General features: G+C 39.0%; 1 protein-coding gene across 1 annotated transcript; it reads left to right on the top strand.

The window, feature by feature from the left end:
• Window positions 1–216: 216 nt before the first annotated feature.
• On the top strand, window positions 217–26,407 carry LOC309341928 (protein SIX6OS1). The gene is made up of 22 exons (XM_081861917.1): window positions 217–409; window positions 1,348–1,405; window positions 2,008–2,064; window positions 3,238–3,364; window positions 5,049–5,138; window positions 5,514–5,701; window positions 6,908–6,950; window positions 8,764–8,884; window positions 11,570–11,664; window positions 12,827–12,960; window positions 14,116–14,195; window positions 16,554–16,639; window positions 16,747–16,811; window positions 18,150–18,220; window positions 19,233–19,363; window positions 19,517–19,649; window positions 21,536–21,587; window positions 23,096–23,166; window positions 24,353–24,483; window positions 24,638–24,770; window positions 25,305–25,359; window positions 25,784–26,407. The coding sequence occupies exons 2-22, from the start codon at window positions 1,357–1,359 to the stop codon at window positions 25,972–25,974; spliced, it is 2,103 nt and encodes a 700-aa protein (XP_081718043.1). The 5' UTR covers window positions 217–409; window positions 1,348–1,356; the 3' UTR covers window positions 25,975–26,407.
• The last annotated feature ends 562 nt before the right edge of the window (window positions 26,408–26,969 follow it).

The raw sequence follows: 26,969 nt of genomic DNA, 5'->3' as shown, positions 1-26,969 counted from the left end.
ATTTTTATATATTTATCGTCACCACCAATTAAATTTGTATACCACCCCTTAATCCAAAGAGCCCAGGGAGCTTCACAGAGGGACTGACTAGGGAGCAAAGCCTTCTTGGACGCAGCGGGCTCAACCCCCTCAGGGCTTCCCGCCAAATGAATCTCCTCAGGCGGCGCAGCTCCCCTCCCCCGCCCGCCCCGCTGCCGTTAGGACTTAAAATAAAGGCGGGAAACAGGTCGCCGAGCGCCTGAGGCGGATCACCGCAGCCAAACGGCGGTTAAAGCACCGCGAGAAGCGCCTCAGAAACGCGCGTCTTTCTTCCGCCTCCTCAGCTTTTCCCGCGCTTTCCCCCCTCCAGGGCGGCGCCATTTTGCTTTCTGCTGAACAGTGTTTTAAGAGGTTGACTCTCAGCCTCCCTGTGAGCCTTACTGCCCCCATTGAATAAACAGGACCCCCCCCCAAACGAAGTGGGGGGGTTGTTTTGTTTTTTGACGAAGGACAGCAGGTCTGGTGCCATACACGCTGCAGATTATTTTTATCTGTTCTTCTGAAACCATGTTTGTGGTGGGGTTTTTTGTCATCAATAGGGTTTTAAAATCTATTTTTATTACTGTTGTTGTCAGACTGCCCTTAAATCACGTTGGGGGTGAAGGCTGTGGTTTGAAAGTATTTTTAAAGTGAATGAACTGCCCTGTGGCCTTCGGCTGAGGAGGCTGTATAGAAATTTAATAATCAAAGAAAGAAAGAAACAGGGTTTTGTAGAAATGCAGATTTCACCCAGAACCGTCATGTTATGTGGTCTGGAAACTTTACACCTGACTTAATTTTGAATTTAGACAAAAATGTCGCTGTTGTGCTAAGCACTCCTTCTGACTGATCATTTAAGGATCGTGTTTATTGTTACCTGTGAAAACCTTAATGAGGGGCAAAAGATTGGTGAACGTGCAATGTAACTTTGAACACTTTTAACATTGGAAAGTTTGTGATGCTTATTCAGATACATTAAAATTTATTAATGGTAAAAAGCTGGTTAAAGACTCCAGCTATCATTACGAACAGGTCAGTGGAAGAAACTGCGTCAGACAAAGTGGGATAATTTTACAAGGGGGTTAATGTTAGCCTCATATTCCCTCCTTTTTCGCGAAAATTTCACCCCTGCCTTACAAAGCATCTCTCGTGCTAGCATAGCCTGTAATAATAGAATTTACTACCCTATACCTAGGCATTTACAGCAAGGGGTGGGTTTTCTTTTCATTTTTCTCCAATTTTCATTTTGTATTGCTGGGGCTATTAAGTATGTCATTGTGAGCTTGTGCTTTTATTATGTTCTTCCTTTTCTTTTCCCTCTTCATGTAGGTTTACAAAATGGCCGATGTCATGTTAAACAACCTGAACAAACTACTGCTACAGCTTGGTATGCTGCCGGGTGGTTCAGCTTTGGAAACAAGCAAGGGAGAGTCCTCACGTCCTCAGCCTTCAGTTATCTATAGTTTTTGATTATTTGCATATATTGTTTGCCTCACAGTGTTATAACACATTGAAAACACTTTTTCTTTACAGTACTAATGTAGCTGAGTCCCATATGGATCTGTGTTACTGGGTTAAGATAGAATTACACTCAACGCCAAACTGCATGTTATAAGGTCCTAACAGTCACTTCTAAGCAAATTTGAGAGAGGAGAATTAATAGCAAAGAATGGTGGGAATGGTTTAATTCTTCCTCTCCTTTCCCCATCAGCAGTTTTCCGCTTTGTACAGGTTTGGATGGATGTTTATAAGGCAAATGCATCTGAAATGCAGGAAAAGCAGCTTTGGGATGGGGAAGGAGGGGAATCAGCTGATAGGGTATAGTTTAATATAGGCAAGCCATAGGCAAACAGCTTGAATACACCTAGCACTGAAATAAAATCTAGTATTCAAGTGACTAAGTTACTGTTTTAAAATGCAAATTAGTTTTCACACTTACCGTAATATCTGAAGGCAATGATATCATTCATCTATATGTTTCTGCTACAGTGTTTCAGCTGCAGCAAGCATCTTACTCCAAGGAATATTTGAGGCAACAGATACAGAGTGAGTCGACTTTAATACATAAATTTTGTCAGAATCTTGCATTTGTTGCAGTTTAAGCTCTCATATATATTTCTGCATGCCCTTTGCCTTTCCTTGATAGAAACATTCCTCTTATCCTTGGTGGATTGTAATGGAAAGTGGTCCTCATTGTCGAGAAGTTGTACTCTTGGTCTGAGAATTGGTTATGATTCACAACTTGTGGTGTCTATCCAAAGGCGTGTCAAACAAAAAACACACAAACAAACAAAAACCACCATGCACAAGGACCTGCTACCTTATTGAAACAAATGTAGCAGCCCTAGAAAGCAGGGGAGCTCCAGATGCATAGTAGACCTCCAGTATCCATAAGAACAGGCATAGGCAACCTCAGCCCTCCAGATGTTTTGGAACTACAATTCCCATCATCCCTGACCACTGGTCCTGTTAGCTAGGGATAATGGGAATTGTAGTACCAAAACATTTGGAGGGCCGAGGTTGCCTATGCCTGCATAAGAAGGTGCTGGATCAACATTCTGGGTGGAATTTAGCATCATGCTCTTTCAAACATTCTACAGTGGTGCCCTGCAAGACGAACGCCTCGCAAGACGGAAAACCCGCTAGACGAAAGGGTTTTCCGTTTTGGAGACGCTTCGCAAAACGAATTTCCCTATGGGCTTGCTTCGCAAGACGAAATGTCTTGCGAGTTCCTGCAGGTTTTTTCCCCTTCCCCCCCTTTTCCTAAGCCGCTTATCAGCTGATCCGCTGATAAGCTGCTTAACAGCTGATCCGCTAAAAGCCGCTAAACCGCTAATAGCGCTAATCCGCTAAACTGTCAATGGGCTTGCTTCCCAAGACGAAAAAACCGCTAGACGAAGAGCCTCACGGAACGGATTAATTTTGTCTTGCGAGGCACCACTGTATCTATGCAAGCATTTCACCTTGCTGGTCGGAATTATACCCTCTCCCCCAACCCCAAACTAATTTTGGGAGAGTGTGTGGGGAGCAGAGGAGGGCAGGTCTTGTTGTGTAAGCAAGTCTTTGTGCACAGCTTCTGCTGATGAGACTGTTAGGTAAATTCTGCTCTATAGCTCTAACCTTGGAACATATTGGGTGGTTCCAGTTGTATAGTTTGTATCCCAGTGACCTATTCCGATCTTAAATTCCACCAAACATGAAATAAACATTTTCTTTCAGTATATTCTGCAAATACTGCAGGGAAAAAGATTGAGATCTGTCAGCTACAAGAAGAAATTAACAAGAACAAGGAGGCAATTGCTAGCCTACGCAAACGAAACAATAGCTGTAGAGAGAATTGTAATGCGTAAGTATATGGTGAAAACTTTATTTCTGAAACCGCAATTGGCTATAATATACCTTTTTGTAATCAAGCAATTATGGATTTAACTAGTAAGAAGGGGTGTGAAGTTATTTTGTTATAGACAGAGAAGATACATAGCACTTTCTGAGGTTTTAAAGTGCTTTCAGTACATTATCTCTATAATCTTACAGCAACTCTGTCAGTCAGGTCAGTCAGTATTATTTATTTATTATTTATTATTTATTATTATTTACATACTGCGTATGGGTGGTAGAGTGTCTGAATGGGTGGAGGCACCTGGAAAATTTGTGATATGTGTTCACATTATACCTTTAAAGCACAGTTAAATAACACTCTTTCTCTCAAAGAATTCTGGACATTATAGTTTACCTCTCACAGTTACAATTCCTAGCAACCCTTAACAAAAGACATTCCTCAGAATTATTTGAGAGGAAAAATGTGCTTTGATTGTGATTTAAAGGTATAGTGTGTATGCAGCCTTAGATTTGAACTGGGGACTTCATGGTTCCAGTGCTGGATTAAACCCTTTCAGAGGCCCCTAGGCATTCTCAAACTTGGGGGCAGGCCCTTGTGTGTGTGCTTTAGTGGGATAACATTGAACTCAGAAAGCTTGGTTGTAATTTTCTTTCAAGATCAAATCAATATTATTTTGATCTGTTGTCGTGGGGCCCCTACTCTATTTGGTAATCCAGCACTGCATGGTTCACACCAGTTTCTTAACTACTGCTATGTATTTCTTTCTTTGTTACACTTATATCCTGTGTTTATGCCAAATGGCAATTCAGTCAGCTAGCAGCAATAATACAAATGCAGTGGTACCTTGGTTTAAGAACAGCTTAGTTTATGAACAACTTGGATTAAGAACGCTGCAAACCCGGAAGTAGGTGTTTTGGTTTGTGAACTTTGCCTTGGAAGCAGAACATGTTTCACTTCTTGTTAAGTGTGTTCCGTTTGTAAATTGAGTCCCCTGCTGCTATGGTAAAACACACTTTGGTTTAAGAACGGACTTCCAGAATGGATTAAGTTTGTAAACCAAGGTATCACTGTATAATAAAAATATCAACATACAATAAAACAGCAATAAAATACAAACTGAAAAACATAAAAAACCAGACAAATAACCATTTAGAGCCAACCACAACTTACTTACAAATCAACATATGGGTCAAAGGACTGTACTGTATTAATACAAATGCATTTGCCAACCAGTGGAAAGTCATCAGAGACAGGGATAACTGGGCCTCCAGTGGCAAGGAGTTCTGGCGTCTGAGAGCAGCAACTGAGAAGGTTTTGTGGGTTCCAGTTAGTTTTATTGTATTAATGAGTATTTTTGAGTGTAAGTATTTTGTGATATGAAAAGTTGGTACACATGTTAGTACTGAACTTTACACTGGATACAAGCTACATGCAATTGAAATCAATGAGAAAAGCACAGAGGTTTTAGCTTAGGCTCACAAAGGTGACTGTGAGCCAAAAGTATATCCCGGGTTCCTGTTTCTCAGAGGACATCATCACATTATCTTCTGGTAGCAAGCAGGGAGAATGTAAATAGAAAGGTGCTGTTGGGAATTACCCATTTTTATGATGGTTTTGTTACTTATGAATATAATTAAACTATGCTTTTAATAATTAGATGCTTACTGTAGTTTTAAATTTGTTGCCTTAGCTGGAAACCAACATACATGATTCTTAGTCAGCATGAAGAATATTTGCAGAAGGAACTTCAGAATTACCAGGAATCAACAGAAAAAGACAAGTATGTAGAAATGTTTGACAGCTGTATATTAAGACTTCCATAAAATATTGCTGATTATAAGCAATGAATTTGTTACCTATAAAAATGTGAACACTCAGGAAGATAAGGATCTACTCTTTAATGGAGAATTATATTTTGGGGTATACCACCACTTCAATGGCAATTGCTGACTGCATCCTATCACTGAAAAGTAATAGAAAAATACAGGTGGTTTTTCATATTCCCACCTATGTTGTAGTTCAGTTAAGGCAACACATATTTTTTTCAAATTTCCCCTGTGTTGAACTGAGCAATTGTCTCAAGTACTGGCTTTGCTTTGAAAAGATAGTTAAAGTGGCGTCTAAGGCGGGTGATTGTATTTCCTTGTTTTAAAAGGAAAATGTACCAGGATTACACAACTCAGTATCAAGAGACTTTTAAACAGCACCAAGAAAAATATTTAGCAACTGCCATTGCTCAGGAATATCACCAGGAAAAAAATGAATTTGAAGAAATCCAAAACCGAGTTCTGAAGCAGTCTGAGCTACTTAAAAAGAAAGAAGCTGAAGTGATAGAGCTTCAAGGTAAAAACATAGTTCCTATAATGCCAGTTATCCCAAGTGAAATAAAATATACATGGTGGAATTCACTTAATGAATTCCATCAGTGGAACCCCAGTCTTGTGCAATGAGGTTCTTATCCTTTCTTTCTTCTGCACCCCCACAAAATGGGGTCTGGGTGTTTTGCGGGGAGAACTACTAGAATGGCACATGACAGGAGGAGAAGGGGAAACATTCTATAAGGCAAGCCAAAATGCTTTGAATTCATCCACAGAAATAAAAGAGTTTGGAAGGGATCTAAAAGTTAATTCAACAGTTTGCAATGAGTTGGGATTATTTTTCTTTAAGGGTATGCCCAGATCAACAGTTGCCCTTCAATCCACCTGATATTATTGTCATTGTTTATTATTTATTTAATTTCTATACTGCCCTTCATCTGAAGATCACAGGGCAGTTCACAATATAACAACAAATACATACTATAATAAACAAAAACAGTGCCCCCAATTTAAAAGGTGTATATAGTTTAACTACCCAAAGACCTAGGAGAACAGGAATGTTTTAGCCTGGCACCTAAAGATATGTAACAAAGATGTCAGATGAGCCTCCCTGAGGAGAGTGTTCCACAAATTAGGAGCCACCACAGGAGATGCCTGTTCTTGTGTTGCCACCCTCTGGACCTCTCACAGAGGAGGCACACGAAGAAGGGCCTCTGATGATGATCACAGGGTCTGGGTCGGTTCATATGGGAGAGGCAGTCCTTGAGGTATTGCAGTTCTGAGCCATAAAGCTTTATTGTTAAAACTATCACTTTGAATTGAACCTGGAAACTAACTGGCAGCCAGTGCAGTCGGTCAAGGATTAGAATGATATACTCAAACCATCTTGCCCCAGTGAACAATCTGGCCACTGAATTCTGCACCAGCCAGTTTCTGAACCATTCAGAGGCAGCCTCATGTATAACACGTTTCAGTAATCTAACCTAGAGGTTACAAGAGCATAGATGACCGACGTTAGGCTATCCTTGATCAGATTCGTGCCACTGAGGCCACCTGAGCCTCAAGCAACAGCAGTGGATCCAAAACAGGATCCATTGTGCAGATTAACATGGTGAGAACATGATATAGCACAATCTGGAATGAAAAGCTATTTTTAAAAACCTTTGTGACCAGTTTTTACCCAAAATGCGTAAAAATGAGATTAATTCATGAACAACTTTCCTTCCTCCAGAACCTGGTCCGTTCCAGTCACTTTCGCAGTGGGCATTACAGATGTATCCATATACTCAGCTTAAAAATTGTCTGTTTAAGAGTTGCCCTGTGGTTTTTCTTGTCTTTGTTACTGACTTTATGATTGCTGAAAGATGTTGAAAAACACAGGTATCTACATTGTCTTCCAGCTCTTAAAGAAGTCTATTGAACTGTAATTGACGTAGAGGGGTAAGAACAAATCCTATAGTTCAGGCCATGTAGCTACAGTGGTGCCCCGCAAGACAAACGCCTCGCAAGACGGAAAACCCGCTAGACGAAAGGGTTTTCCGTTTTGGAGGCGCTTCGCAAAACGAATTTCCCTATGGGGTTGCTTCGCAAGACGAAAATGTATTGCAAGTTCCCGCGGGGTTTTTTCCGCTTTTTTCGCCCTTTTCCTAAGCCGCTAAACCGCTTAACAGCTGATCCGCTGATAAGCCGCTTCTCAGCTGATCGCTAAAAGCCGCTAGACCGCTAATAGCGCTAATCCGCTAAGCTGTCAATGGGCTTGCTTCGCAAGACGAAAAAACCGTTGGACGAAGAGAATCGCGGAACGGATTCTTTTCGTCTTGCGAGGCACCACTGTACTGTAATCAACAAGTCATGAGCAAGGAAGAAATATTAGTTTAACTTTGGTTTAGAACTGCCCTATTTACTGCTCTATTTGCTATTCACCAGTGTAATGGTTATAAGGGGTTACTTGTGCATAAGTTGCCGTTACTATTGGCTAGAGTGCCTGGCTAACCATGCCTTGGCTGACAGCCCTCACTCCGTGGCCGTTCAGTCGCTTGCAGAATCCGTCAGTGGGCGTTTCTTGAACCTCTTCCAGCATAAAAGCTGTTTGACGCCAAGTCTCCGCCTACTCCCCCTGCGCGGGACTCTTCTACGCAAGGAAGGAGTAGGCAGAGGCATGCCCGTGCTCTCTCCACTGGTCTCGGGTGAAGAGTCTTTGAGACCTCTCTCCGAATCCTCCATCTCCCTCCCTTCTCTACTGGTGTTACGCTGAATTCCTTCCCCCCTGCTGGTCCCCTCTCCTGCATCGCTTTGGAGCCTTGCCTCCACCTCTCGCTCTGATGTCAGTTCCCTGACAACAAGTAAAGATTTGTTCTAAATTATTTACAATAAATGCTAAAAGTTCTGTGCATTTATTACTGGTACATTTTTGTCATATATAATTCACCATGAATCTTCAGGATAGGGTGGGATAAAAATGGGATAAGTAAGATGTTTATAGATTGAATTCACAAAGGCCTTTTGTACTAGTTGTTATTCAGAATGGTCTTAATTCTTGCAATAGCGTTCTTAACATTGTTTCAGATTTTCGGAAGCAGAGCAGAGCCTCAGCTTGCCCAAAGCAATGTAATAAATCTAAGGATTTACATGATGTTCATATCCAGTTCTTTAGCCACAGGAGGACACTGAAAGCTCAATCCTTCAGTTCAGTTCAGTTGAAATACTAGAACTCATTTCACACAACCAGCACAGTTGTGATATGACAACTGTCCCCTCCATCAGGCATGAACAAAGGCTGTGATAAGTGGTTTATCTGAACATTAAGCCCTAAATATTGCATGGCATGCCACTGTTTATCATCCAAATGTGGATTCCAGCACATTTCTGTCTGGGTTAATAGCAAATGATTCAGACAACATGTTCAGCACAAATGTGGCTGAATCTGGGTTGAGATTAAAAGTTACCCAATTAAACAGCGTAAGTGTGAATAAGTTCATTTATTTCAAAGCCTTAAATCCAAGTGAGCACACTAAAATGTGTTTCCATTTAGCATTTTACTTTGACTGTTTGTTGTGTATGTTTTATTGATTCCTTAACTTAAGAAAGTGCTTCTTTGAGGCACAACACAAAAGAAATTCTTACGCATGCAGTGGTTCTCAGGCAGCAATCACTTGAACTAGAAAAAACAGCAGAAGAACTACAAATGAAAATTAATTATTTCAAACAGGTAAAATGCCTTTTAAATTCCAATCTATGTTACCATCTGCTAAAACACTACTATATCACTCACAGTTGATAAAGATATATTACATTATTTCAAGCTCTATTCTGTAGTTGGTAATTATTGTGTTCTTACTATTTTAAGATGACAAAATGGGATTTCCTCATTTCCTGTGAAGCATTGTGGATGATACCCAACCACACATCAGATAACATAATCACCCAAGGTCTCACATTTCACTCAGATCTACCAAATCCTGACCCCCACCCTGATGCAGTTCCTTGTTCCTGATGCTCTCCACCAGTCCACCTCTCAACAGAGCCCCACTGCCTCCCAACTCCCACAAATTTAAAAGAAATATCTTCATCCTATGTTAAGCGCCTGACAGGATTTTAGAATCTGACAGGTAACAGCAGACTTATGGGGGTGGGGGGGGGGAGAGACTGAAGACCCAGCTACATAGTGGTTGACTAATTAGAAGTTAAATAAAGGAACTGAGAGGTAATATATAAATGTCAATGAAATTTCTTTTTTGTTGCCTGGAAAACTTTACACTACATTTTCTTGAAGACTCTAATAGCTCCAGCTACAATTCTTTTTCCTTTATCTTTTGAGTATGTAGGTCACCATTATTGTCCCCTATTGCAGATTTGGGGCAGTAGCTCAGAAATAGTGGCTTGCCTAAGGCTACCCACAGAGTTCATGGCTGAGCAGAGATTTGAACCATTTCACTGCTCAGTGTTCTGGTTTCTTTCTCTTTCTCTTTCTCTCTCTTCAATCAATGTAAAAAAAGGGCCACATTGCCATGTCATATTCACACAGCCACAAGCAGCGCAAACACCCTCATTTCAGTCACACACATACCTATAGCAATTCAAAAGAACCCTTTCCCTCTTGCCAGAGTTGGAATTAAAAACCACCTAGCATACCTCCCCTCCAAACACCTAAAATCCTGCATCCTATTCACAATGTGGCATGATCCATGCATTATTATTGAACAAAGAGAACTGGTCAGGCTAGGTTAGCTTTTTAAAATCTGTATATCAGTTCCCACTAAAAAGTCTGAAAGGTTCTGCATAGTCTAATGTCATGTCACACAGTAACACCTGTAAAAAGATTGTATGTGTCAGGCAAAGTATGTTGTACATAGCATTATTAATAAATGTATGACTTGGGCCTCAGGCCCCTATATCTTTTGAAGAACTGGATTCAGAGCCTTTCAGTCCCTTTCAACAGGGTTCTTTATAGCACTTGCCTTTCTGAACATACCCCATAAGATCTAAGATTGGTTTTATAGGTTCCTCAAGCCTCCACAAGGGTGGAGGACCACTTACGATTTCCAGAGACTAATGCATCAAGTTAGTTGCCAGACTGGGGAAGTATTCAGCTGGCTGAATACTACTGTCCATTGCAGGAGTATTATCCTGATTTTACTATCCATAAGCTATAGTTGTGGACTTTGGAGTTCACTTAGGCTACATATGCAACATACATTTTATGCACCCACCCACAGAATCCTGACAATGTTAGTTTCTAAGGGTGCTGGGAATTGTAGCTCTATGAGGGGTAGACTACACTTCCCAGGATTCCTTTTATAGGGTGGGAGCAGGAAATGTGCTTTAAATGTATGGTGTGTACACAGACTCAAATAGTGGACACAATAGCCCCTAGAACCCTTTCCCTCTTGCCAGAGTTGAAACATCTTTGTGGTTCACTAGGCAGCTACAGGCAATGAGACAGCAGAAACAAAGATAAGAGTGCAAATGAAGAAAAACATCTGAAAATTTCAGCCAAAACAGCATAGAGCCCATCTGAAGGCTTCCGTGGTGGTGATAGAGAGATGACCTTTTCTAATAGGTTTTCTGTTGTCTTAAAACTTAATTTTTTTGTAGTTTAGATTCTGATTTTAATACGTTTAAAGAAATGTAATAGATTGGATCCTGTCATGCCCTCCCATGAACAAAAGGGCTCCTTTCATTTACAGAAGTGATTGCAATCTGACAGATGAAGGTGATTTTTACTAGTTCCCTGTAGCCTCCCCACCTTCTATACTGCTTCAGAGGTTCCCACAACTCTCAATAACAGATTCATAGGGGGCTATGTGCAGTGGAAAGTGGGAATCAGTGAAAATTTCTTCCCTTTCTTTCGTCAGGGCAAGTGATCCTGTGAGTAGATCAAGTTCTGAATCTAAGCTACTGTAATTGATTCCTTTTTTATTTTACTATTGGTCTAAGTCATTCTGAGGGCTTTTTAAGGTGGAAAGGTGCCATTAATTAAACAAGGGCAGGCAGAGATAGACCCTTGGGTTTCTTGGGTTAGTGTAGACAAGTCATGGAAAAATAAGACTGCCTTTCCATGCTGGAAGCAACTTTGCAACTTTTAAGGAACCACCGGATTTTTCAGTGAAGCCTATGGGGTACCCTGTAGTGCATAATAAAAGAGGGGCATTGTATTAAACATAGTGCTACAGTGAATATTCTGTTAGTGCAAGGATTTTTCCCTTTGTGGTAGATGATTCTGTCCCCGTCTCCTCATCTCTGTACTCTCTAAATCTATTCTGGGGGTTCCTCCAATCCATGAGAGCAGGTGAGATATATGCGGAAGGAAATCCCCTTGAACTAGTACAAGAAGTTAGTTGAATACTGTCCATGGATACAATTAAATCATTTGTTTATATAATTTTTCTTTTAGCAGATTGAAAAGATTAAAGAAGATCAACACAATCCTGAAGTGATAGAAAAGGAAAATGCAAAAGATCTTGAAGCAAGGAAGGCATCTGATGAAAGGCAATATTTTAAAATTGATTTTATCACACATAAACAAGTCCCGTAAACTGTAATGCTATAATCCTATCTATATAAACATTCAGACATAGCTGCACAACAAACATATATCATGTTTATACCCCTTTAACTGCCTAAGCTTTCCCTGAAGAATAATAGGAGCTGTAGGGTTTGAAGATTGTGCAGATTATATTGTATTGGTTCCTTACATTATCTTGTATGTGAGTCCCCCTCCCCAAAAAAATAACACTAGAGTTCCCAGAGGAGAGGGAATAGTTATTGCCAGTGCTCTATAACAGTAGAAAGTGGCTCCTGCATTACTCTAATGTCAGTGCAGACCTTCTGATCAGCACACGAATAAGAGGGGCTAGTTCTGAACTGTCAATGCAGTTGTAGTTGCTTTTATACCTTTTTATCAAGGTAGAAATATTTATTTTAAAAGCTTTATCTCTATACTGAAGTCTAAGGGTGCAATTCTGACTTCACTTAAACTTTTGGCAAATCTCCCATTGAACTAGGGTTGCCATATTTCAAAAAGCAAAAATACAGATACAAAAGTTGTTGAGGTTTTGTTTTTTGTTTTGTTTTTGTTTTTTGCAAAGATGCTGAGCTATTCTTAAGGAATTTTGCCAAAATCTACACTTCTGACATTGGTTGCCATACATCTGGATTTTCCCAGACATTTCGGCGATTTCTGCCCAGACACTGTTTCCGGTGGCCAAATTCCAGTTATGTCCAGGAAATTCTGGACATATATCAACCCTATAATATACATACTGTGCTATCTTTCTGCATTTAATGTCACATGTCTTTGTTTTATTGCAGTTAATGCAAGATCCTCTGTATACTGCATTTTAGAATGGGGATTTTTTTTAAAAAGGAAGGTAGAGGGATGTATTAAATGTTTTGCCCCTATATGGCTCCATGTTACGTTCTTTCTGTTCTATAATTTGTCATGTTTGTGTCATGCCCATTGGCAGGTATTACCCAGCAAATACATTATAATGGATTCTAGCTTAGGCAGAGAAGGTACATCTTTTCAATATTTTGTCCTTTACCTCATTAAGCCACCCCTGGCCTTCACATCTCTCGCTTTAAAAAAAAAAAAAAAATCCACTCACCTTGTTTACTGTTTGCTTTCATTGTAACTTTTCTCTTCTTTCAGCTTGTTCAAAGAGAGTCACCATGTGTTAAAAGATAAACATCAGATGTATGAATCATTACAGCTTCCTAGCATTTGTCAGAAATTAGTCCAAAGTTTCTCAACTCTGAAGCCATTGTTTCAGCAAACGCAGAGAGGTATAATTTATATCTGTAAAGAAAATATTTTGAGGTTTCATTTTTAGGTGAGGAGTAATGTAGATGTTAATTATCCCATAGTAAGCAGTCCTTGCCACATCTGAGGGGCACTCTACACTCTGTGCAGTAGACACAATCATTGTATGGGCACTAATGTTTCTGAAAGCATACATATGATTATTATTGGGTGGGTGGGTGTATTGTTTTTGTTTGTTACTTCTTGTCGGCATATGTCTGTCTCGGGAAATGATGGAGTGCTGCTGGAGACAAACTGCTGTGTTAGCACCGACATGACCACCCCAGGGCACAAGCCTGGGCAGTGTGTGTATGGCATTCTTGGGCTGCCCAGATGACAAGATCCTCCCCCTCTCGGTCTTACTGATGTGGTCCAAAGAAAAGCAGAGCAATACATTTGGCACCAGCTTGGCTGCAGGAGTTGACAGAAGGAGGCATACAAGGTGCCATCCAATTGTGTTAAGGACTCCAGATTTGTGGAGGGTTTACTCCTTAGGCTTTTCTTCTTCCAGAGATATCCTGCAAGGCAGTGGATGTTTAGGACCAGAGTTTTTCTTCTCCTAGATGGGCTACCTCTCCAGGTTGATGAGCCCCATCTGCCCCTCAGTTCCCTCTACAGCATGTGCAGAAACTGCCTTCTTGACCATTGGACCCACTATTGGTCTCATCCGCTCAATCCACCATAGCTTGTCTTCGCATGCAGGAGAAGTCTGAGGCTCATCAGCTATCCTCACCTAGTTTAGCAGCTATGTTTTTATATTGTAAACCACCCTGTGGTTTGCAGTTAATTAATAATAATAATAATAATAATAATAATAATATAGAATGATCACAATTGTTGTATAGGCAAATACATCAGTGTGTTTTCTGTACTCTGAATTACCTACACCAAAGGTGACAGATATAGTATTGAGAGACTTTTCCACATAATACTTTGTGCCAGTTCTTCTCAGCAGTCATCTATATATGTTTTAAGAAACTGGTATATTTGCCCTGAAGTTTGTCATCTTCAAGCTGGTAGTTTCTGATTACCTTCATGCTGTTTATAAGCATTTATTGTCAATTTTGTTTTCAGTTGTTTAATAGTAAAGCTGAATTATGTAATGGCTAATTATATCAAACTGCCATTAAATAATATAGGTATGGAAATGAGAAAAGATTCTGCAGGACATTCAGCAGTGACCAGTATATATTTCAGCCATGTAGAAAATGAAAGACAGGTATGCAAATGGAAAGCAGGTGAGACCAGGGGCAAGACAGGAGCAAATTTTTGTATCTATTGTTTAAAAGATGATTTGATTTAAAAGAAGCAGTCAATTTTCACATTGTAACATTCTACGTATATATAAAACCAGCAACAGAAAAACAAATCTAGATGTCTAAATCTTTTATTATTATTATTATTGTATTGATTCATTTATGTGCCACCACAAAAACTAAAGCCATAAAGATACAGTAGGATAAATACTAAAATAAAAACAAAACATACAAAAACAATCCAAGCAAACAACAGAGCAACATTTTTTTTAAAGCTTCTGGGAGAGATAGGGTTTATAACTTCACTGAAGCTAAACACAACTCAGGGCCATGTCTCAGTTGTAAAAGGTACCAGGTTCAATAGTTGATATCTCAATGTGGGACTGGGAAAGACTCCCCTCGGAAACTCTGGAGAGTTACTACCAGTTAGTGTGGATAATATTGAGCTAGATGAACCAGTGGTCTGACAGAATAAAACAGTGTCCTAAGCCCTTAAAGGAGCCATTCATTTCCAGCAAAAGACCCTTATCTTCACCTCCGATGTCCCCATTTCATGTGATGCAGCTATATGGAGGAGGACTCCACTGATACAGATTCTTTTTATTTTACTTTCGTATATTTCTCACCTTTCCTGGAATCCAAGGCAGAGTGCATGTGATTCCCAGATAGTCATATATGGGCACCGATTGAACCCAGATCTGCTCAGCTTTAGCAGAATGGTGGCCTCATATGCCTTTAGCCTATACAGACTATGTAACAGGCTTATATGAGGAAGGGTGATTTCTGAGATAGATTTGGGTCTTAGTTTGTGAAAAACCTAAAAAGTGAAAAACAGCACTTTGATTTAGACTTGGAAGCTAAATGGTAACCAGCGCAGTAGCCACAAAATATGTTCTCGCTTCCAACATGAGGTGAGCTTCAGGTTCTCTTCCAGCCTTACCTGGAGATGCCAGTAATTGAACCTGGGACCTTTTACATACAAAGCATGTACTCAATTGCTGAGCTGTGGCCCTTCCATAGTTTATGCTAAAAGCATGGAGTTACCAGACACAATCCTTCTTCTCTAGAGAGGGGCACAAGCTACATCTATACAGCCATCACCTTCTCTTAGGTATTTTTTAATGCAAAACAATAAAATTCAAGGTCACTGATTCAGTGGGAGGTGTTACACAACCAGAAAATTTGTTCTGCCTGTAGATAACAATTCCCCGCCCCCCAAAAATTGCAGGACAATCTCACCTATCTATCCAGACAGAACTATGCATATGGGTCTGCCCCTGAATCAGAGATTCCATGCAGACATACAGCAAGAAACACTTCACCCACCCAATCTACACCACTACTACACTGGTCCTTCCCATTCTTCTCAGCTAACAAGGTATAGGTTTGATAGAAAGGGGAAGAGCTCTACAAACCCTCAAACCCTGATTATTGTAAACCACTTAGAGGCTTTGTTACAATTAAGTGGTACATAAAATTAAATAAATAAATTCAGCAATATTTATGTTTTTCATCCTTTGATATAGACTTATGTGATGCCAATAAGCAATTTGAAGTTCCATTGACTTCAGTGAGAGAAATATAGGTAGTCTCTTAATTCTGCCAGAAAAATCAACGGAACTTGCAAGTGCTTACATTTGACTTCATTGTGCCTTTGTTTTCATAAAATCATAGAATTGTAGAGCTGGAAGAGACCATGAAGGTCATCTAGTCAAACGCCCTGTAATGTAGGAATCGCAACACGTGGTTCCCCCATCCAATCTGAAACATACCAGACCCTGCTTAGCTTTGTAAATGTGCTAGCAGTTTTATTGCTGTACCGCTATGTTGTTCTTCAGCATGCCAGAGCAATGTTCTACATCCCTTTCTTTTGACCTTCCTTGCTATAAATATGCATTGTCTTTCCCTTTTAAGAGTACATCAACTCACACTATAATGAGGTCTCCTAATATATTTCATATAATAGGTATATATCAGAGTTTGTTTTTGAAAGCCTAAGTAAAAAGTAAATGCTATACTCACTTCAATTATACAGTATGTTCTTTATTTAACACATAACAAAAATGAGCCTATTAAGCAAATATACAGCAATGCAAATTAATTTATTCACTATAGCAATTTTCTTTTAGTGTTTTGGTTTTTTTAGGGAAACCAAAAGGACAAATTGGAGCAGATCTGATGGCAGGAAAAATAATGTTTCAAAATCATGACCTGTAAATAGAGGTCAAAAGAGCTGTATTTGTACAGCCTAAGGAAAAGTCAACATGTCTGAATTTATCATTTTGTACTTCCCTTCATTTGAAATATGTCCTCTGTTTTAGAAATGTAATGACAACATAGGAACTAACATAGCAAAAAATGCCCAGCTTTCATCTGTAACAAGCTTGCAAAACCAAACACCACTAAGGTAACTTTTAAAACAAATCATATTTTCATTAGTGAAAGTGTGGATTAAGAATCTTGCATGAAGATAATGTTTTTGAAACAAACTCGTTATCTTGTTTATTGTCTTAGGTTGCTATCTTATCAGAAGCAAACAAATAACAGGCAGTGGTTTGAGGCTGAGGCTGCAGAAATAGGTATAAAATGCAACTGAAGCATTAGAATACAAAACACTGTTTAAAATGTTGTTGTTTAGTCGTTTAGTTGTGTCCGACTCTTCGTGACCCCCTGGACCAGAGCACGCCAGGCACTTCTGTCCTCCACTGCCTCCCACAGTTTGGTCAAACATGCTGGTAGCTTCAAGAACACCATCCAACCATCTCGTCCTCTGTCGTCCCCTTCTCCTTGTGCCCTCCATCTTTCCCAACATCAGGGTCTTTTCCAGGGAGTCTTCTCTTCTCATGAGGTAGCCAAAGTATTGAAGCCTCAGCTTCAGGATCTGTCCTTTCAGTGAGCACTCAGGGCTGATTTCCTTCAGAATGGAGAGGTTTGTTCTTCTTGCAGTCCATGGGACTCTCAAGAGTCTCCTCCAGCACCATAATTCAAAAGCATCAATTCTTTGGCGATCAGCCTTCTTTATGGTCCACCTCTCACTTCCATACATCACTACTGGGAAAACCATAGCTTTTACTATACGGACCTTTGTTGGCAAGGTGATGTCTCTACTTTTTAAGATGCTGTCTAGGTTTGTTATACATAATCATATAGCTAAAGAGAAAAAGAAGACTTCATCCTGCTTATTGACTTACTGTGCAAATTACAAATTGCATAAATTAGAGTTCTTGAATTTAAAATAATGAAGAATTGTGAATTTATGGACTATTATTCCTGAAATTAAATTGTGTCGCAACAACCACTATGTTGGCTGATGGTTATATTTGTGGTGGTGTTTCATTGCCACAATTACACACAGCATATGGGATCAACTAATTAGTGTCAGTCATCATCACTGCTTAATCAGGAACGATAGTCATCAGCAATTGCAGCATTTTACAAAGTAGATAAAGAATAGAACTATGAATGACTTGCCCACATAGTGTATTAAAGGTTTTCCAGTCAATATGGACCCACTTACACAGGATACCTATGCAGCCTTGTCTCTCAATGTGCCACTTGTAGGACACATGAATTCTTCAAGTCTCTTTGGCCATTTGAGCCTCAGTATTGTTCTTGAACCCCTTTGCTTTTGTTTGTGGTGCCCAGAATACCACATTCCTCACAGGTGCATGGATCACCCCCAGGGCAACAAATCAAGAGGACTATTTTTCAGTCTGTGGAGTTGAACTTCACTCTCATGCTACACATTGCCTTTAGAATGAGGCTAATCTGTAGAAGACACCATCATACTCTGCTGCTAAAAACACAAATAAACCAACCCTTATGTTAGTAGATCAATGATACCAACAGTGCTACTTTTGAATATTCTTTTCACATGTGATGGCCTGATTTTTTTTAATGCAAGCATTTTTTTCTAGGAGGAAAAAAGGTTGAGTATATGGAACGAGAAGAAGGAAACATAACAGAGGATTCTGCACAAGCATTTCAAGTCCATTTACCTTTATTTTTGCTTTATCTATTTATTTTTCTTAAATAAATGCCCAGATAACAGTTTTTCAGTTCTAACATGCTCTATAATGCAATGTCATTTGTAAGATCTCCTGTCTGAAAGTAGATGCAGTAAAAAGTATGGGTCCTGTTTTCACAAGGAGGGGCTATGCTTTGTGATAGAGCACATGCTCTAAAATGACCAATGATAAGTTCAGCTATGGAGGCTCTGCTCAATGGTGCTGTTGCCCAATGAGATTTGACAGATGATGGCATGTGAGGGCCTTTTCAGTGGTAGCCTCTAAGCTGTGGAATGCTGCCCCCAACGAGGTGCATCTTGCACCAACAATATAGCTTTTCTCAACAGGTCAGGATGCCCCTCTTTGCCCATGTTTTTAGTGGAGTGAAGTACTGGTTTTTAGTGATATGTAACCCATTTCAGGGATCTTCAAGTGAAAGAAGGGTCAGAAGTTTAATAAATAAAAAAACACTGAAGGCCCTAGATTCAGTCCTTGGTAGGGATAAGATCCTGATTGAATCCCCGGGGAGCTGCTGCCATTCAGTGTGCATACAAAATTGAGTTAGACCAATGCCCTTTTAGCACAGTGCAACTTCATAAAGTTCACACACATGGCTCAAATGCATGGTTTGTATCCATCAGGAGCTATGTGTTCCGTATCGTGGGCCCAGGCTTTTTTAATTCAGCAGGCATTTAAGGGCAGTACAGAAATTGTTTAAATAACTAATCAAATTAGTGTGTGATGTCTATATACAGGTGATTGAAGGATTTTTTCATTTTTTTTCACTTCCATTATATATGAATGGATGCACTCATACATTTAAGAACGTTTCTTATCCACCTTTACTAATGTTGTTTTAAGCACAGCAGTCTTATACCTGATGAATATAAAGATTGTTCTCTTTTTGAAAAGCCCCAATAAGTGTGTCTTGGTGTTTAAACAGCTGTTTATATGGATAAACATGGTCTTGTATGTAAAATTTCTCTTTAACAGGATGGGCAGGCAACAAGTGACAGTCATTTTGCAGAAAGAGAAGACGATGCTGAAAGCTATCCAAGAACTCCAGAGCCTCACATACTTCCAAAGACACCTGCTTCTAGTAGGGTGGAAACTCCATTAGAACTGTAAGGATTCTTAGTTCAGATATGAGCTTTGTCATTCTCCCACACTTTTGGAGTGAACACCCTACAAAGCCCAGATTTTGGCTGCTTTCCAACTTAACACCAATTCCCGTCCTCAATTGCCAATAAATTTCTCCTCTTATTTCTTTACAACAGAACTCCATCAAAAGGCGAAGGATCAATGTCAAAGTCGCCTGCTTTTCCTTTCCTTTCTAGCTTTACTGCAAAGTCCCTTGGATTTAATTTCTTTGAGTCTTCTGTACTTGGAGCAGAAACTTCACCAGGCCAGGTAACATTGAATTTTCAAAATGCAGAGCTGTGTGAGCTTGAGAAATGTATTCATGATGTAGTTAGTGTCAGACTAGAACTGAAAAGGTACAGATTTAAATTCCCAATCAACTGCAAACCTCATTGGGTGAGGAATGGATAAAAGCTTGGGGGAGAAACCATGGCTTCCACAACTGTGAGTTTTTTTGGAGAGTGAAGATATAAATGTAATAAAATAAATATTAGAAACACAGCATGAATAATAAGTGTAATCTGCAGGTATAGTCAACCTAATAGGCATTTTCATGTAAGGATGCAATTCTGAAATGCAAAGTTCAAAATTTCTCTTTAGGGATTGGTATAGATTCTTAAGCAATAATAAAAAACTAGTTCATTGGGAGTCAGCTGCAGAAGGATAACCCAAACTCTTTTGGATGTCCAGTCCCCTGGGATTTGTCTGAAATTAGTAATCTGTCTTAGAAGTCACATTCTTTTACCAAAGATTGAGAAGAGAAGATTTGCTTTAACAGGCCACATACGGAATTAATAGCCTGCCAACCTGTAAAAGGATGATTACAAAGTTGCCTGTGACCTTCTCTGCAGAATCTTCCATGAAGTCTACCTCTGACATCAGTCAGGTTCAAATTAGACATGCATCTACTTACCTGCCTCTCTTCCTTGATGGAGTTGAGTTTTTCTTTTGTTGGTGACTCCAGTCAGAGTGCCTTGGTGACTCCAGTCAGAGTGCAGGGTGGATGAACAGATAACACTTTCCCTTCCAGCTGCTCACACATTCAAAGTTATCTCCATAACGTAAAGAGATTCAGGGACCACACAACTGCATGCCTCATGTAGTTTGAGGCATACCTAGAGATGCCAGGTAGCAAACATAAGGCAAAACTGATTCCCTATTCCTAATATGCAGTTTCTGTTTCATTGACCATAACTACAATCAATTCATGGTGTTGCATTTATTCTTTGGTATTCTTCTGGAATGAGTCCCAGTTCATGATAAACATGGTCATATGCATTTAGTTTTAAAAAGGTAAAGGGACCCCTGACCATTAGGTCCAGTTTTGGCCGACTCTAGGGTTGCGGCGCTCATCTCGCTTTATTGGCTGAGGGAGCTTCTGGGTCATGTGGCCAGCATGACTAAGCTGGCGAACCAGAGCAGCACACGGAAACGCAGTTTACCTTCCCGCTGGAGCGGTACCTATTTATCTACTTGCACTTTGATGTGCTTTCAAACTGCTAGGTTGGCAGGAGCAGGGACCGAGCAACGGGAGCTCACCCCGTCGCGGGGATTCGAACCGCCGACCTTCTGATTGGCAAGTCCTAGGCTCTGTGGTTTAACCCACAGCGCCACCCGCATCCCTTGCTGCATTTCGTTTTACTTGGAAGTAAATTATTATTGCATTTAGGAGTGGTATGCCAATCTCAGTCCTCAGGTTGCATAAGTAGTAAAATGTAATATTTGCTTTTGATTTGCTTTTTAACATGCACAAAATAATAAAAATATTACATTCAGGGTATAATCCTCCATCAGTTTACCTGGGATTAAAGCTGATTGAATACAGTGATAATAAAGAGTAAACATACATAGGATTGCTCTGAACATCTTAAAGAAAACGTAACCATGTCTTTACTTTGACTTCTGGAGCACTTGGTGGAATTAATGTCTCACTAGTAGAAGGGATAACCCCTAGAAGTAACATGCATGGAGTTTAATAACAAGGCTGGCAGAAATGGCAAGTTCTTACTGCTAGGGTTCATTTTTGGAATTACAGTTTCATTACATCAGCATTTTAAGAACTTGGATAATTAAAACATGGTGCTTTTCAAATCCTGAATTTACTAATTTATTGATTTTCTAATTAATTCAATTATATAATGAATATTATGTTTCAGTTAGGTGAAAGAGATTCTGCTGGCAATTTAAATCCTGTTTCATTACACAAAGGTAAGCTTTTACCATGAAATGTTTTGTCAATAGCTTCCATTAATTGACATATTGCTGATAGGCACCCAGTAGCTTCATTCCTTTATCAAAATGTTTAAAATGGATTCAGTCTGGCTTCACACGGTATCATAGAGCTCTTGGGCTTATTGGTTTCTGTCTATCCATTCCACTTGCTCTTGTGATTTGTTAAACTTTAATTGTTCCAACCATCTCTCACAGCAATTTCATTCACTCTTCTGAAGCAGTGGTCTGAATATTTGAAATGTAAGGCTTCTTTGAACACTGTCAGTCATGAAATACTGTCCTTTAAGAGCAGTGGGACAATCTCAGAATCCGTGTTATGTCTAATACTTTTTTTTTTTTTAGTATTCAGGCCATTTTTAAAATAATGAAATTGTAATTAATCTCCAGTATTTTTTATTTTATTCCTTATAAAGTCAATTCAAAATATTATTCCCTTCAAGGAAATTTATTTAGGAAAAGGGAGAATGATTATTCATTTGCATTTTCTTTTCCATCATGCTCTTCCGCTCAAGCTTTTCAAGATGAGAAAGATGACATCAGTTTTCCTTTTCCAGTTGGATCACTCCAAGGCTTTCAATCCTTGCATTTTTTTGCTTTTTAGAAATTGTTCCTTAACTGGGCTTAGAGTTCCTGTGCTGTGGAAACACTCTCAGTCTCCTGACCTACCAGGGTTTGCTAATTATATAGCTGTGAAGAAAAAGTTCATACTGATTATCCACTTATTGCACGAATTACAAGCTGCATAAAATAGAATTCTTGGTTTTAAAAGCATGAAGACTCATGATTTTTTGGACTGCTGTGCCTAAAAATAAATAAATCAATTTTTATTTAAAATATATATTATGTTGACTGATAGTTGAATTTGTGGTAATGTTCCACTGCTACAATCACACACATGTGGTATCAGCCAATTAGAGTCTGTAATCACTGCTTAAGTGGGAAAATCAGCCACCACCAATTACAGTATTGTGCAAAGTAGATAAAAAAATAGACCTGTGAATGATTTGTTTATACATGATGTTAAAGGTTTTGCAATTAATATGGATGCACCTACAGAAGATATCTAAACCAGCTTTTTTCTTCTTCTAAATATGCTACTTGCAGGCCAAATTCTTCGAGTTTCTCTGGTCATTTGAGCATCTCTTCAGTATAGTTATTGTACCTCTTTGCTTTTGTTTGTAGTGCCCAGGATACCCCATTACTAACAGGTGCACAGGTCAGCCCCCGGTACAGTAGATCAAGAGATGGATTATCTGTTTTATTGCACTGCACAGCCTTTAGGTTGAGGGTATAGGGTGATGTAAGGGACACCATGATGGATTAAGTGATTTGTGGAACATACCATTATGCTCTCTGCTCCTAAAAAAAATACAAATAATCCAACTCTTACATTAGTAAATTTATGGTATGAAGAGTGCTACTTTGGAATATTATTTTCACATGTGATGAGCTGAATTATTTTTAACGCGAACAATCTTCTCTAGAAGGAAAAAAGACTGAATATGTGGAACGAGAAGAAGGAAGCAGGTCAAACGATTCTGCACATGTGTTTCAAGTCAGTTTAACTTTATTTTTCTTTTTTCTATTTCCCTCAAATTCATGCCTGGTTAGCACAGGTTTTTGCAGTTTTATCATGTTGTATAATACAGTGTCATTTGAAATTAATGTTTTACATGTGAGCTCTCCTGTTTGAAAGTAGTTGCAATAAAAAAAAAGTGTTTTCACAAGGAGAGGCTATATTTGGTGATGGAGCACATGCTCTAGAATGATCAAAGATAACCTTGGCCAGGGAGGCTCTTTTCAACGGTACTGTTGCCAAATGAGATTTGACGGATGATGGCACGTGAGAGGGCCTTTTCAGTGGTAGCTCTAAATTTCAGAATGCTACCCCCTCCGAAGTTAATCTTGCACCAACATTATATAGCTTTCTTCAACAGGTCACTTTTGCCCATCCTTTTAGTGGAGTGGACTAAAGTGCTATTTCTTTTAATATGATTCAACTCACACCTACTGTATCATTGTATTTTACAGTATTTACAGGGGTTTTAAATACTGTGTTATATGTTTTTAGTGACATGTAACCCACTGTAGGGACTTTCAAGTGAAAGCTCACCCCCACCCCGATTCAATGCTTGGTAGGAATAAGAAAGATCCTGATTGAAACATTGGAGAACTGCTGCCACTCAGTTTGTATACAAAATTGAGTTAGATGGTGTTTTAGTATAGGGCAGCTTTATAAAGTTCACACACATGTTAGTAGTCCCTGTGGCTCAGATACAGGAGCTCTGTGTTCTGTATTAAGGTTCCCATTCTGTGGAACATCTCTGCAGACAAGATCAGACAGTCCTCCCTCCTTGTTGATATTCTTTATTTTAGCAGATACTTTAAAGTGATTCTGATTTTGTAGTCGTCTTTCAACTGATAAGCTTAGAGAAAACTGTAATCAAACATTATATTGTTAAATAACTCATCAAATGTCTATATGTGATGTCTATATACAGGTGATTAAATTTTTCACTTTTCACTTCCATTATACATATATGGATGGATGGATGCATACATTCATTTAAGAATGTTTCTTATCCCATCTCCACTACAGTTGTTCCAAGCACGGCAGTCTTATGCCTGATGAATATAAAGATTGTTCTCTTTTTGAAAAGCCCCAATAAGTATGTCTTGGTGTCCACACAGCTGTGAATGCCATAAAACATGGTCTTGTATGTAAAATTTCTCTTTAACAGGATGGGCAGGCAACAAGTGACTGTCATTTTGCAGAAAGAGAAGACGATGCTGAAAGCTATCCAAGAACTCCAGAGCCTCACATACTTCCAAAGACACCTGCTTCTAGTAGGGTGGAAACTCCATTAGAACTGTAAGAATTCTTATTTCAAATATTGTTAATGAGCTTGTCATTTTCCAGAGCACGTGGTAAAAGACTCTACCAAACCTAGTTTTGGGATGTTTCCCATTTTAACACCAATTCCCTCTCCACCATTCTTACTAAATTTCTCCTTTCTTTACAACAGAACTCCATCAAAAAGTGAAGGATCAATGTCAAAGTCGCCCGCTTTTCCTTTCCTTTCTAGCTTTACTGCAAAGTCCCCTGCATTTAATTTCTTTGATTCTTCTGTACTTGGAGCGGAAATTTCACCAGGCCAGGTAATATTGAATTGCCAACATGTAGAGCTGTGTGAAGTGATCAGCTTATTCATTACTAAAGTCTGGTGCAGTCAGTGTCAGACTAGAATTGAGGAGATTTGAATTTCAATCCCCAAACAACCACAAACCTTATTGGTTGAGGACTGGATAAAAGATGAATAGGGGAAACATGGTCTCTACAACTGTGAACTGTAGTAAGGATAGTGTTCAGAAATGCAAAGTGGAATGTTTTCTTTAGGGGCTGGTATAGCTTTAGAAGCAATAATTGGAACTAGTTCACGAGGAGTCTTCTGTTATTGAATAACCCCTACCTTTTTGCATGTCCAGCCACCTGGATTGTGTCTGAGATTTGTGACATATCCTTAGAAGTAACACTCTTACCAAGACTGTCATAAAACATACGGAGTTTGAGAAGAGAAATTTTGCTTTAACTTGTGCTGTGCAGCATTTCCCTTAATAGCTGGTGAACTTGTAAAAGGATGCTTACTAATTTATTGCTGGGTTTTGCAATTAATTCACTTATATATGTTTCAGTTAGGTGAAAGCTATTCTGGAAATTTAAATCCTATTTCATCACACAAAGATATTGGTAAGTTTTTATCATGAAATAAATTGTTTTGTCAATAGCTTCTCTTACTGCATATATTGCTGATAACATGTGTGCTGATAGCTACCCATCACCTTCCCTCTGTGGGCTATGATGATGATGATGATGATGATGATAATAATGGCTTAGATTTCACTCTACACTTTTTACCTGCTTTTGAGATTCATCATGCTTTAGCAGTTCCACCTTTAGGAGTGGTCTGAATATTTGACATAATTTCTTTTAACACTGTCAGTCAGAAATTCTTGAGCAGTAGGACAATCTCAGAATCCATGGTCATATCTAACTGAAATAATACTACTCTTTGGCAATTTTTTAAAATAATGAAATTGTAATTAATCTCCAGAATTATTGATTGTATTCCATATAAAGTCAAAAGTTAATTCAAAATATTATTCCCTTCAAGGAAATTTATTTGGGAAAATGGAGAATGATGATTCATTTGCATTTTCTTTTCCGTCGTGCTCTTCCACTCAAGCTTTTCAAAATGGGAAAGATGACTTCAGTTTTCCTTTTGCTTTTGGGTCATCCCAGGCTGCCTCACTAAAAGGCTTTCAGTCTTCATCACAAAGCAGAAATTCATTTTCACTTTTTTAATTATGTTCCTCAAATGGGCTTAGAGTTCTTATGCATTAACAAATGTTTTTCACCTTGCACCTAAAACAAAAGAAGATGACAAAGGAAAAAGAGAACAAATATTTTCATCCAAGTGATGACATTGTTGCATTTGAGTCTATTGATTTTAAATGGCTCCAGTTAAGAAAGTTAAAGGTAATTGTTTCACTATATTAAAACCTTTGACAAACTTTTATTTTATGAGCAGCATGTAGTGTAAGCTTCAAAACTTTAATTTGAAATAGCTTCTTCAACATGTTTGGTGCTATGTATTTATCAAGAATTTTACTGTCATCTCAACTTTGTAAAGACTTTTGGTAAAACTTTTACAAGTTGTTATAGCAACAGAATGCTTGTCACTATTGTCACAGTTGTTTTCCTTTTTAAAAAAAATACTGTCCTGTAACATATTTAAATTTTAAATAAAAAATTAATCTATATATTAAACGCCTCACATTTCTTCATGCGGCCAAATGTTTCTGTGAACAATGGCAAATGAATTCCTGTTTCAATGGAGCAAAACATTCGATCTCAGACCACATTTCTGCATCCGTTTGTGATACACACACACACACACACACACACACATGCCTTCATGGAAATTTATCAGTATTGTAGTGCAAATTTACCCATCTGTCTAATCCAGGAGGTCCCAAACTGTGGACTGCAAAGTTGTATGTCTATGAAGAACACAAGTGGCAGCTGTGGATTGTGGCGGCAACATCTGCTCCAAGACAGACTGGAAGTGATAGGTGCGAGGAAGTGGTCCGCCAGTATTCTCAGTAATTTTCAAGTGATTGTGGGGAAACAAGTTTGGGAATCACTAATCTCACCTCCAGTCAGTACTGATAGAGAAAATGACAGTCCTAAAGCACAGTCATAATTGTACAATGAATCATCTATGGATTACATATGTGAGCATGTGTGTGTATCCACTCCTGCTGCCTTCATGTCAATAAGAAAATGTAGGACTGTAT

The sequence above is a fragment of the Podarcis erhardii genome (assembly GCF_964252035.2).
Source record: "Podarcis erhardii genome assembly, chromosome: 1".
Taxonomy (NCBI): domain Eukaryota; kingdom Metazoa; phylum Chordata; class Lepidosauria; order Squamata; family Lacertidae; genus Podarcis; species Podarcis erhardii.
This window is presented reverse-complemented; position numbering and strand designations above follow the sequence as displayed.

What these genes read in the sequence shown, in the direction of transcription:
- LOC309341928 (XM_081861917.1), top strand. Translation starts at nt 1,357, where the DNA reads ATGGCCGATGTCATGTTAAACAACCTGAACAAACTACTGCTACAGCTT. An exon ending in GGCTGAGGCTGCAGAAATAG is followed by an intron (nt 16,812 to 18,149) that starts GTATAAAATGCA and finishes ATTTTTTTCTAG; the next exon opens with GAGGAAAAAAGGTTGAGTAT. An exon ending in TTCATCACACAAAGATATTG is followed by an intron (nt 25,360 to 25,783) that starts GTAAGTTTTTAT and finishes ATTCCCTTCAAG; the next exon opens with GAAATTTATTTGGGAAAATG.